We start from the raw sequence: 10,427 nt of genomic DNA, 5'->3' as shown, positions 1-10,427 counted from the left end.
TCCATCTTGGCCCCCAGGCGACGTGGATGAGTCTAGAAACACACCCAAAGGCTACAGGGAAGGGGCGTGTGGGATACTAAACGCCAAGGCTAGCCGCAACCTCGCCTGTGGCATTCGCTGTTATTCCCCTTAAAGTTGCTACGATTCAAGAGCATTAGGCCTTGCTGTGCCGTCGTTCCCGTGGGCAGACGATTGTGATGGGGGTTCAGGCCAGCTTTGGGCTTAGGATTTGGTTGATGGGAGGAGCAGTAGATGACATCGAGAACGGGGTCGAGGCCTTGGCGCTCATCTCCACCTCTAAGCATCTCTTTTTGTATCCACACATTCCCTATCCTAGCGTCGGCCAGTCAGTCCCTGCAGAGAGACGTGGAGGTGCTCTCCCCAGTAAAAGCCTGGTCGGTAGGGGCCAGGTATGTTCAGTACAGAGTTTGAAATTCAGATGTGCCTGTGAGTGTAGGACAGCCGTGCCGCTCCCTGGCCATTCCATCATCGTCGTCGTCTGCTCTTCCCTTCCTTAGGTAGGCCCACCCAAGCTAGAGGGTCAGCTACTGGTACTAGCTGTGGTGCTAGCAATATTTCATGCTTCATTGCACCATGCTAAAGAGTATTTACAGAGGAGGCATGTAATACCTACCTGCTTTTACCATTGCCTAGGTAGATAGACCCTTGCGGGCTTGCAGTGAGGCTAGAAAGGCTGGACTTGACTAGTTCCGCCTAAGGAGCAAGATCCAACGCCGGCCTGTTGATGAGAGAGCATGGGTGTCGCTGGGCCTCGACGCCCAGTGTTGTTCGGGAATGTAGCACGCTATATGGGGAAGCGATTGCTGACGCCATCTCCTGGGCCGCCAACGCGCAACGCAGCCTCTGGAACAGCAAGTAGGTGCTGGGTACTAGCCGGAGTGCTGGCAGCACTACTACTCGTATGGTAGGCGTTGACAAGCCATCCCCAGCTGGCCTCCCTCACCCCCCGGCTAGTCTTGCGGCGGACAAGCATGAAGATGGGCTGCTTCCGAGCACATAGCGTCCTGTAGCATGATATCATTGCTGGTGTGTCAGGTAGCTGGACGCGACTTGTGAACGGGGGGTGCGGGCCAAGTCCCCGCCGCAGTTCAGTTTGCTGTGCAGCCTTACTGGTGCACTCGCAGTTGATTGAGTAGCTGGCGCGCATAACCATCATCGTCGGCGGAGGAACGGCCACTCGGTCTCGTCTCCTGCCCTGCCCTGCCCTGCCCTGCTCTCCTCGGTCGACAGAGTCATTCGCCATCCACGATTCGCCATCATACGTACATGTATGTGGCCCTTGGGCAGAGACACAGACCACTCGACGCTTGTCAGTCTCGTCTGCTTGATGCAAGCATGTCAACAAGATCCAGAACCGATAGGTAGAGAGCAGCTACATAGGCTCGCCGGGAATAGCACGTTGCAGTAGCAGCACAGAGCACTACTTGTAAGGTTATTAGTGGCTGATTTCTGGCTGCGCGTGGCTGCTGTTGCTGGCATAGTGACTCCAGCCAAGCCAAGTCGAGATGGTCTACCGTAGAAGTACGAGTAGCACCTAAATAGCTGATGGCACTAGGGACAGGGATGGCTTCCTGATAGACAACGCCAGCATATGCAGAGGATGCATGGCCCGATTCGAAGCGTGTATGCGCATGTATGCGTATGGCAGCGGCTACCAACAGCGGCGATATGAACGATACCTAGTAGGCACTCCAGGCTTGCTTCACGTTCTGTGCTGCCGTCTTCGAGAAATGGGAAATCGTGCGAGGCTGAATTGCGTGCCCTGTCATCTGTGCGCCGATGAGCTCCCCATCAGTGCTCGGAGCTAATTCGATGGCGGCCCAGCTAGTCGGCAGCACCCTGGTGCAGCGTGGCAGGTCGTGGCGTGATGGGTTGGCGAAGAGGAATCATGCCTATCTCGTCCCCGACTTTGGCCTCCAGCAGCTGCGAGATGCAGGACCGAGACCGAAGGACCCTCTTTGGAGAAGCTCTGAGAAGAGGTTCGCGGGTCTTTTGGGTTGCTGTCACTGCCTCAGGCTGCCTTCCATCCGAGACGTTCCCACTACAGTGCCAATTGGCTGACTAAACCACTGTGCAGAATCAAATTGATGCCGCCTACGGATCCTCACATGCCTACTTACAAACTCCAGACTTGAAGATGGGCGCCTCAAGCGTCTTCTGGGCGTTCAGCTGATTATTCGCCCTATTTCGATTCGCCGGCCCTGGCTGCCGCAAGGCTTCACCGTCTCTATTTGCCAGCAATACTAGGCATCTATCTCCAGATGGCGCCTCTACACACTCCTGCTGTCCAGAATGCTCCTAATTGATTAGCTCAGTCGGCTGACTTGATATCTGCTCCAGCTACCATACAATTACGAGCAGTATTACTCAGTCTGTGCAGATATCTACGCCCAGCTCGCTCTCTTCGTACTGCGCATACTTGTCCTTGGACGCTATCATATCCTCGTGGCTTTCACGGGCGCTAGCCAGGGTCTGACCGTTGGGCCTCGTCCCCTCTCATAATACTATTACGGCCGGGCCCAAGTCATAAACAGGCTGGTCTCCGGACGACGGAGCTTCTCGAGCCGCCAACCAGACAATCCAGAGTCATTAAAGTGCTGCATCGTTCGACGGGAGAGCTATCCATTCGGTATCCTTATTGACAGACATTTAAAAGAGTCACAGCGGTGATTGTGGTGCCAGAAGAGGACCTCCCGAGGCTGTGGCCGCATCCGAACAGCAGCCTCTTGTACTTCTCCCTCTGCCTTTTCATCCCAAGTCTGCCGCCAGCGCTACGTCTTGCAATCCGCTGATTCTGATTCCATTGACTTGCGCAGCAGTACTTAATTTGCAGGCTACTGCACATGTACACCACGTCACAGTCTCTCTCGAGCGTGATCAAAAGTACTGTGCACGAAATGAGAGCATCACATATTCGGACTCGCACATACATGCAAGTACGAGGTCACGATCCGTACCGAAGCCCCTGAGCTGAGCCTCCCTGGTCGCCGGCTGCTTCTACGACGGACACAGGACTGCAGATCATTATCTTATCAGACGCTGCACATCGGCTTGACCCCATTAGCCCACTATACTATGTGCCTACCGTACTCCATAATTGTATTTGGAGCACCAGCCCAAGCCTGTGGCAGAAATAAGATCCGAGAAGGGCCATCAGGCGACTTGCTGCTGCTGCTGCTCAGTGCTAATCAACGCGGTACGCTCCGAGGTAAACCCCCACGGGACGTGGGGTTGGCTGATCTTGTTGGCTCTTCGGAACTCGCAGCTTGTTCAGCAAGCTAGGAGATTGGTCAGTGCTGTGCCTTGTCCCAGAAGGTAGCAAATACGGAATCTCCGTTTAAAGACGACAGCCTGGACCCATGTCAAATCCAGGCACGATAACAACCTCCACGGTGTGTCGCTGCAAAGGGCCGTACACTAACTACTGCTTTGAACCCCATAGGTTGAGAGAAATAAGAATGTTCTACTCCTGGAAGCTGAATATAGATAGTGAAGGATGCCTGCCAAAGTAATGACCAGCATGCGACATGGGAGGTACGAGGCCTATTACTACCGTCGTTAGCACCCTACTGGTGAGCTATGTGATATGTTGCCCTCGAACCTTGTCGATTTAAAGGGCGTGAGCACTGTGACTTCTTCATAGCTTGTTTAAGCTGCTTCTTCCAACAGCCAACGCCATAGCCAACGCCATAGCCACCACTAAAGAGCGCCCCAAAATCAGCCGTGTCTCGACATTCAGAACCATTCTGGCTAGCGACTGTTTAAAAGCGGGCGCAACGGACCGCGGAGACACGCTAACGGGTTGGCAAGCCATCGTCTGGTCCCCGCAAGCATCAGCTTCCTGACGGTGATCATGTTACGGCTTGGTACTCCGTGTTAATCCTACGGAGAGTTTCAAGCAGTTAGTACATACTAATACTACAAAGACTAGCCATTCCTGCGCCCAATGGAGCCGTCAGCTTTTGACACCGCTAGCTTCTATTATCCAGCTCGCCTGTTTGACTATTGGATGGCTGCGAGTCTGCAGTTAAAAAAAAAAAAGTTCAGCTGCTATTGCAAGGAGGGCACTCTGTACAAGTGTTACAAAAGACAACCTCTACCATGCCATCGTCAGAATTTGGGCGATCAGACGTTGGAACGAACGAGACTGCCGCAAGTGACAAGTTATCAATCACAAAATAGAGCGACGTGCTTATCAAGCACGTACTCGGTGCTCTGGGCGTTGCATGATATGAAGGATGTCTCAGTGTCGGGTTTCCCGGAATGGATACTCTATCCGTTTACTCTTGGCTACCTTGAGTCCACCTCTTACACGACGTTATGATAGTCACCTGAGGCTATCCCCCGATAATGTCCCGCGGATAATATACACTTGTATGTACATCAACTTCGTGCCCACTCGATGATGCTGCTCATTTAAAAAAAAAAAATACTACCTATACACGCACAATGAGGGTAGGCTAATAAGCGCCAGATTGCAGATTCTAAGGGACTACTACTGCTAACTACTGAGTACTAATACCACTATTACTACTACGATACATAGTAGTAACCCGTTCCAATGTTCAATCTCAAGTTTGAGGCACTACTCACTGTCACCGCCTATGTACAGTAGCTACACCAAGGAGTCACTAAAGCCTTAATTCGTCTTGAATCCCCACCTATAATGAGATACATGACTGCTAATTCTAACGCCCAGCAATGTCTAACGATCGACGTTCCCTTGACAAGATTTCCCCCCTTTTATTGCACTACGACGTACGAGGCGCTGCTAGATGGATTGATGTGGGCTCAAACCAATCCTTCCACTAGCTGAACAAGTGCTGGCACTATATCGACTTCGTCGCCCAACAGCACCCTCCTTGCGTTACTTGAGACTTAGTGCTCGTACTTGCAAGTTATGCATGCGGCGGTGGCACAGGCACTGTTCCTCTCCGCGGCCGAGAACGAGGGAGACATGGATTCTGTGACACAAAGCAGCCTCCATCTCCTGTGTAACCATCTGAGAAAAGGACTATGTATTGACCTCACAGACCCCCAAGAAATCAATGCCGAATACTACCCTTACTCTTCAATAGGCTTAGTTGCGATGAGGCTGGCAAACGTGACATTGTCCCAAGCAGCCAGGTGGGTACGGAGATTTACCTCCCTAGAAGCGCGAAGCACATACATACACAAATACACGCGCATACAAAATGTCCTCCACGCTGGACTTTTGGTTCAGCACTTCCCACTCTCATCGCTGGCCACCCTGGCCTTAGTACCCGATGGTACCTCTAGCCTCCTAGTCTAACTTTACTAAGAGGATCCGTCGATTTGTATCTTCTTCCCCTTCCAGAGGGGCGGTAATCGAGTGACCGCAGAGCCTTTGCCTTCATGTGACTTGCTAGGGGCAGGCTTATGCGCCAACGCTACCAGATGATTGGGGGAAATCCAGCTAAGAAAAAACCAATTCACAATTTTAGTCCCCTAGCTAATAGTAAAATGTACTAGCATCGAGCGTACGGTAGCAGAAGAATGGGGGGCATACAGTAGTCGGTACGCTTCTGTGATCGATCGACTTAAGCTGCTTTCCCAGTTGCCAGCTACTAATGAGTTAGGTAAGTAGGCGGCGGCTCCGTTCTCCATACGTATACCTACTACGTGTATGCATATGATCAATGGTGGGGGGATCTCTGTCGCAGCTCTTGTTTTCTTTCTTCGCGTCTGATCTAATCCATCGTGGGTACCGGCAGATTTGGGGGGACGCTTGTTTCGACATAAAGTCAATTGCGAGCCTTGCTAGTCACCAGAGCCCAATGCCATCTCCTTTGGGCAATTGAGTGGCAGGCACATGATTTGGGTTTGAACGGTGGCCAGAGACTATGCGGACCGCTCTCGCGCCGCACCGCCCAGCCCATGTCAGTACAGTACACAGACGGTGGCAAGAAAACCGAGATGGAGGGAATTTGCGGCGTGGCGGCCATAGCTCAGAAGAGCACACAGTTAGGCCGGCGCTTAGACTCCCAGCCAATACAATGCAGCAGGCTAAAGTCGTTGCTCGGTGGTAGGTAGCAGCACTAATCTATTTTCACGATGCGTCTGCTGGTGTCTCTAGTGTTGGAGTAGGGAAGCAACGAGTACTGGAGAGGTGCCTGATGCAGTCTTCACGCACCTCTATCATCTATCAGTTGCTGCTCACATTGAGACAAATGCATGTGGATGCTATTCGTCTGCTGCTCGAACACTGGCAGGGCGTCGATCGGCCGCAGCTCATGTCAGCAGCCATGTTTTCGCACAGCTGAGCAAGCAAACGAAGCTATTGTTTGAATTCTGAGACATGCTTGTATATACACTACTACTACGTGCCTTGACGCCCTACTTACATGTAGGTTCGACGAACGGGCTGTAAATAGCCCGAATCCATGGGGTAGATAATATGTGATTAATTGCGAGGCACAGCCATTTGATCCCCCTAGGAACTTATCCTCCGACTAACACACCGTCTCTGCGGATTTAGCCTCTTTGTCTTTCTCTACAGTCAATGATGCTGCTTCATCGTATGACTCTGCCGCCCCTCTCTTTTCTCAAAATATTAAGAAGAACAAAATGACACTGCGGTGAAGTCCGTAGAGCGACGCTAAACTGTGAGGTATAACGTCAATAGCAGACCATTATACGAAGCATGCCGTGCCGTGATCCAGCGCCTGTAAGATTTTTTTTCCCTTTTCCCTGTCTCATCCCAATGCCAAGCAAACCGCCCACTTGATCACATCTCAAGAAGCCGAATAAGCGAATGGATGGGCAGCGCAACATGTCGTCACATCTAACGGAGAGGAGACGCCATCCCTGCCTAGCATAGATGGGCAGCATTGTTAGCCCTGGTTTTACTGATCCCCCAAAGACCATCCATCTCGCATGATACGTAGGAGCGAAACTAGGCTACCGTCGGGACACGCCTTTTGTTTTCGTTTTTTTCATGGTGGTGAGTGGTGAGCCAATCACTCAAAACAAGGTGTAGTGGTGTAGAGGGAAGAATAAGAAATGCGGTGAGGAAATACCGAAGCCAGTGAACGAACGGTTTGTGCTCTCGGGGTGCTAGACGCCGACGGTCAAGACGCTAAACTACAGTATAAGTACATGAAGCCCAGTTGTTAGGGCGGGCGAATTCAGGGCTTTTCGTTGGTTGAATGCTTCCCGTCTTCTTTTACTGTAAGAGTTAAGCACAAGTCTGCACCTATGAGGTAATTCTTAGGAAAATCAAACGCACATGCGCATTTCCCTTACATAGAAGGTACATGTGCAGTAAGTAGGGTCCCAAGACATATTTGGTCATCGTTGTTCCAGTCATCAGCCCACTCTCCACCAACAGCACTAATGGCCGCTTTCCCACCAAAATAAAGAGGCGTGGAATAAAGAAAAGAAGGAAACAGCGGAGATATTCGAACCGTCTTTTTCCTTTCTATTCCCGCTCGCCAGATGACACAAAGTGGGCTCTGCTTATGACGTCCGTGTCCGTGTCAGCGGCTGCAGACCGACGGCGCCATCTTGCCGTGGATATTTGGGGATTTCCTTTCTTTTTTTGCTTGTACTATATGGATACTGCACCACGACCGGCACCCTGGGAGCCGAAGCTGAGCTTTTGTGGGCGCACAGGCTCCATTAATTCTCATGTGCGGCGCATATTCGTTGTATCTTACAGCTTACAGACGGTGGCAGGTACAGACTGCCTGGCCGGCGGATGCTGTGTAACCAGCACTACTGTACCGTATATTGTTCCCGGGAAACTCGATAGTGCTTGTTTCAGCTATGGAAGCTGTCAATGCTTCTGGCTTGGGGGCCAAAGGAGGGGAAAGATCGGGTGCTCCTTGCCGAGACGGTCAGGGCAAATCGAGCGTGCTGTTTGTAATGAAATTTGTCTTGCCTTTTCAGCCGCGCGGGCTTATACTGTAGATGGACGGGTGAGACTATCAGTCTATTTTCGAACTCGGTCTACACAACCTTCTTTTTCCAGCCGGGGCTGGCTGAGGATTTTGGGGGTCCTTTTTTTTTTTCCTTCCTTTTTTTCCCAGCCGCCTTTTTAATGGATATTGCCTACTCATCTGGTTAGGCCATCAGCTGTCGGTGCCCTAGTCTCCTGCTTAGCGGATGATCCCTGATGGGTGTTTGTGAGGCTGATCCCAAGGGCAGCAGGCAAACCGTAATACCTATGCAGAGCCAACAAAGTACTCGAATTCGCTGTGGCTGGGCGGTGGGAAAAACGGCACGGCACGGCGCCTTCCATTACGTATATCTGGTATTTCAATGAATCACAAAACGGTTTCGATTTGGATTCTTTTACGTTTACGGGTGAACGAATCGATGGCCCCTCGGAGAATTACCACATAGATTTGCTGTTCCCCAGACTTTTTGCCCTTTTCTTCTAAACAGAGAAACAAAGTTAGATATGGAGCACAGGCGTGGGGTCACTCGACTCACAGCCCATGTAGACTACGCACCCTGCGTCTTTGATTTGAAGACAAGAGGGGAAAAAAAAAAGAGGTAGTAGTGTGTGCCTGTGAGATTGTGCCTCCGCCTGCCTGTAGGAAAGTGGGGGGGAGTGTGAAGCAAATACGGAGTTTATGTATGGTATAGACTGGGAACCCAGAGAGGCTCACCATTCCATTTGCTGCTGGCTGGCCATGATGCATCTTCGGCTTCGGGCAACGGTGATGGCTCGCTGGCCGAGCTTCTGTTGGCAGGCTGACCCCCTCCAATTCCGAAGCCAGCAGACCACCTCGTTGCTGCCTCATCATGTATCAGATCGGATTCTGTGCGTGCCTCTCATGCTCATGCTACCACTAGCATTGCTTGCTTGCTTGCTTGCTTGCTGCTGGTCAGCTTTGCCCATGATTCCATGCATGCCGTAGCGCGGTGGTGGTTATGCTGCTCGCCTCTCTTTCTCTGCGTCTCTCGTCCAGCCCCATCGTGTGCGGCTGGGGTTTGATGTTACACAAAGGTCCGTGGAGCCCCCTCCCTCCCGCGTTTTGTCTTCTTCCCGCGCATATTGGGCCGCTATCAAAGCCGTGTGTCTCAAGTCTCGCATCTTCCGTGTGTCTCCGGGACCCGGCTCTTGTGCCTCGTGGTCCTCGTGCAGGACGCAGGTAGGCATCGCATATGGACGCATATCGTAGAAGAGTAAAAAGGAAGAAGAGGGGTTGAAATCCTACCCTCAAGCAGATCACGATCATTATCCGCAATTGTAAAAGAACCCTATTCGCCTTCTTTCTTCCTTCTTCTGTTCCCCCGCTTTCCGTACGGGCGGACGATATATACGATGTTCTGAAACACCAACATACACACACACACCCACACATGCTCACTCACTCACGGCTTAATGGCCTGCTATCTGATCCGGACAACATAGAGCAGCCAACAGGTAATAGCCATGTGCACCTCCATACACACAATTCGAGGTCTGTGCAAAGTAGTTCTTTGTAACAGACTCCGCAGTAGCAGTGCCGTGTTCAGGCATTAGTCACATTCCCTGATCTTCATCTTTACCCGTCCTCTGCTGGGTGACTATCACCGCGACCGAGATGCTTCCGCAGCGAAGCGAAGCCCCCCCAGGTTCCTTTTTATTCCTCTTTTCTCTCATTACTTTTCCCCCCTCCCATTGCTCTACGTCCCCTGTTCTCGTCCCACGCCTTCTCGCTTGAGGTGTGGATGGCCCGGGATGCCTGTTAGAGCAAGTTCCCGCGCTTGTCTTCGACTAGGGTTCCGGGACGAGGGCTTAGCGAATAAGCTTGGAGGGGTCTTTTATACTGCTGCTCTAATCATCGGCTCGAGTCGCTGAAAAGGCCCCGTAGTTGATAGCAATTCCCTTTTTTGTCGTATTTTGCCTCTTGGCTTTGTGCCGAAGAGGAGGACCCTGATAGTTAGATTGCAGATGAACAAGGATTAGCGAGTCAAGATATCGTACGAGCTCGGTGGCGAACATGGAAATCTTTGAACCAACATACATACTTTGAAACTTCGCGGGCGTGGTGTTGCAGAGCGAGACTCCCCAGGCGGTGTCAGTCGGCGTTGACGTTTGAATTTTTTCCTGTAAGAGCACACCAGCAGGGCTTGCGAATTAATGCCACCACTCTCACCATGGCCTCACAAACCATCAATGTGAACAGCAACGGTTCTTACTATTATACCTATCTGACTGAGTTTGCGCGCAAATTTGATTCAGTGATTCCATTATTCCCCGTGGCAGCTCCCAAGCGTTGACGTTCCGTAGGTTTTCCCTTCCTTGATCAAGTACTCAAACAAACAGCAGACAATATGTCCCAAGCAAATTAATTTCGTCGTTATCCCAACAGAGCATCATTAGCTATCATTTCTCTTCTCTCTCCCTCCCTCTCAAGCCCCCATAAATCCCCCACCGAGCCTAGGAATCT

At 51.4% G+C, this 10,427-nt stretch overlaps 2 protein-coding genes across 2 annotated transcripts; one reads left to right on the top strand and one right to left on the bottom strand.

Moving 5' to 3' along the window:
• Window positions 1-692: 692 nt before the first annotated feature.
• Window positions 693-1,042, bottom strand: TrAFT101_002737 (uncharacterized protein; the record flags this gene model as incomplete). The annotated part of the gene is made up of 1 exon (XM_024904942.2): window positions 693-1,042. One exon carries the CDS (start codon window positions 1,040-1,042, stop codon window positions 806-808), a length of 237 nt encoding a protein of 78 aa, XP_024763851.2. The 3' UTR covers window positions 693-805.
• A 758-nt stretch (window positions 1,043-1,800) lies between these two features.
• On the top strand, window positions 1,801-2,156 carry TrAFT101_002736 (uncharacterized protein; the record flags this gene model as incomplete). Its single annotated transcript, XM_066126686.1, has 2 exons — window positions 1,801-2,000; window positions 2,099-2,156. 2 exons carry the CDS (start codon window positions 1,801-1,803, stop codon window positions 2,154-2,156), a joined length of 258 nt encoding a protein of 85 aa, XP_065982790.1.
• Window positions 2,157-10,427: the final 8,271 nt, after the last annotated feature.

This window comes from Trichoderma asperellum, chromosome 2 (genome assembly GCF_020647865.1).
Source record: "Trichoderma asperellum chromosome 2, complete sequence".
Taxonomy (NCBI): domain Eukaryota; kingdom Fungi; phylum Ascomycota; class Sordariomycetes; order Hypocreales; family Hypocreaceae; genus Trichoderma; species Trichoderma asperellum.
This window is presented reverse-complemented; position numbering and strand designations above follow the sequence as displayed.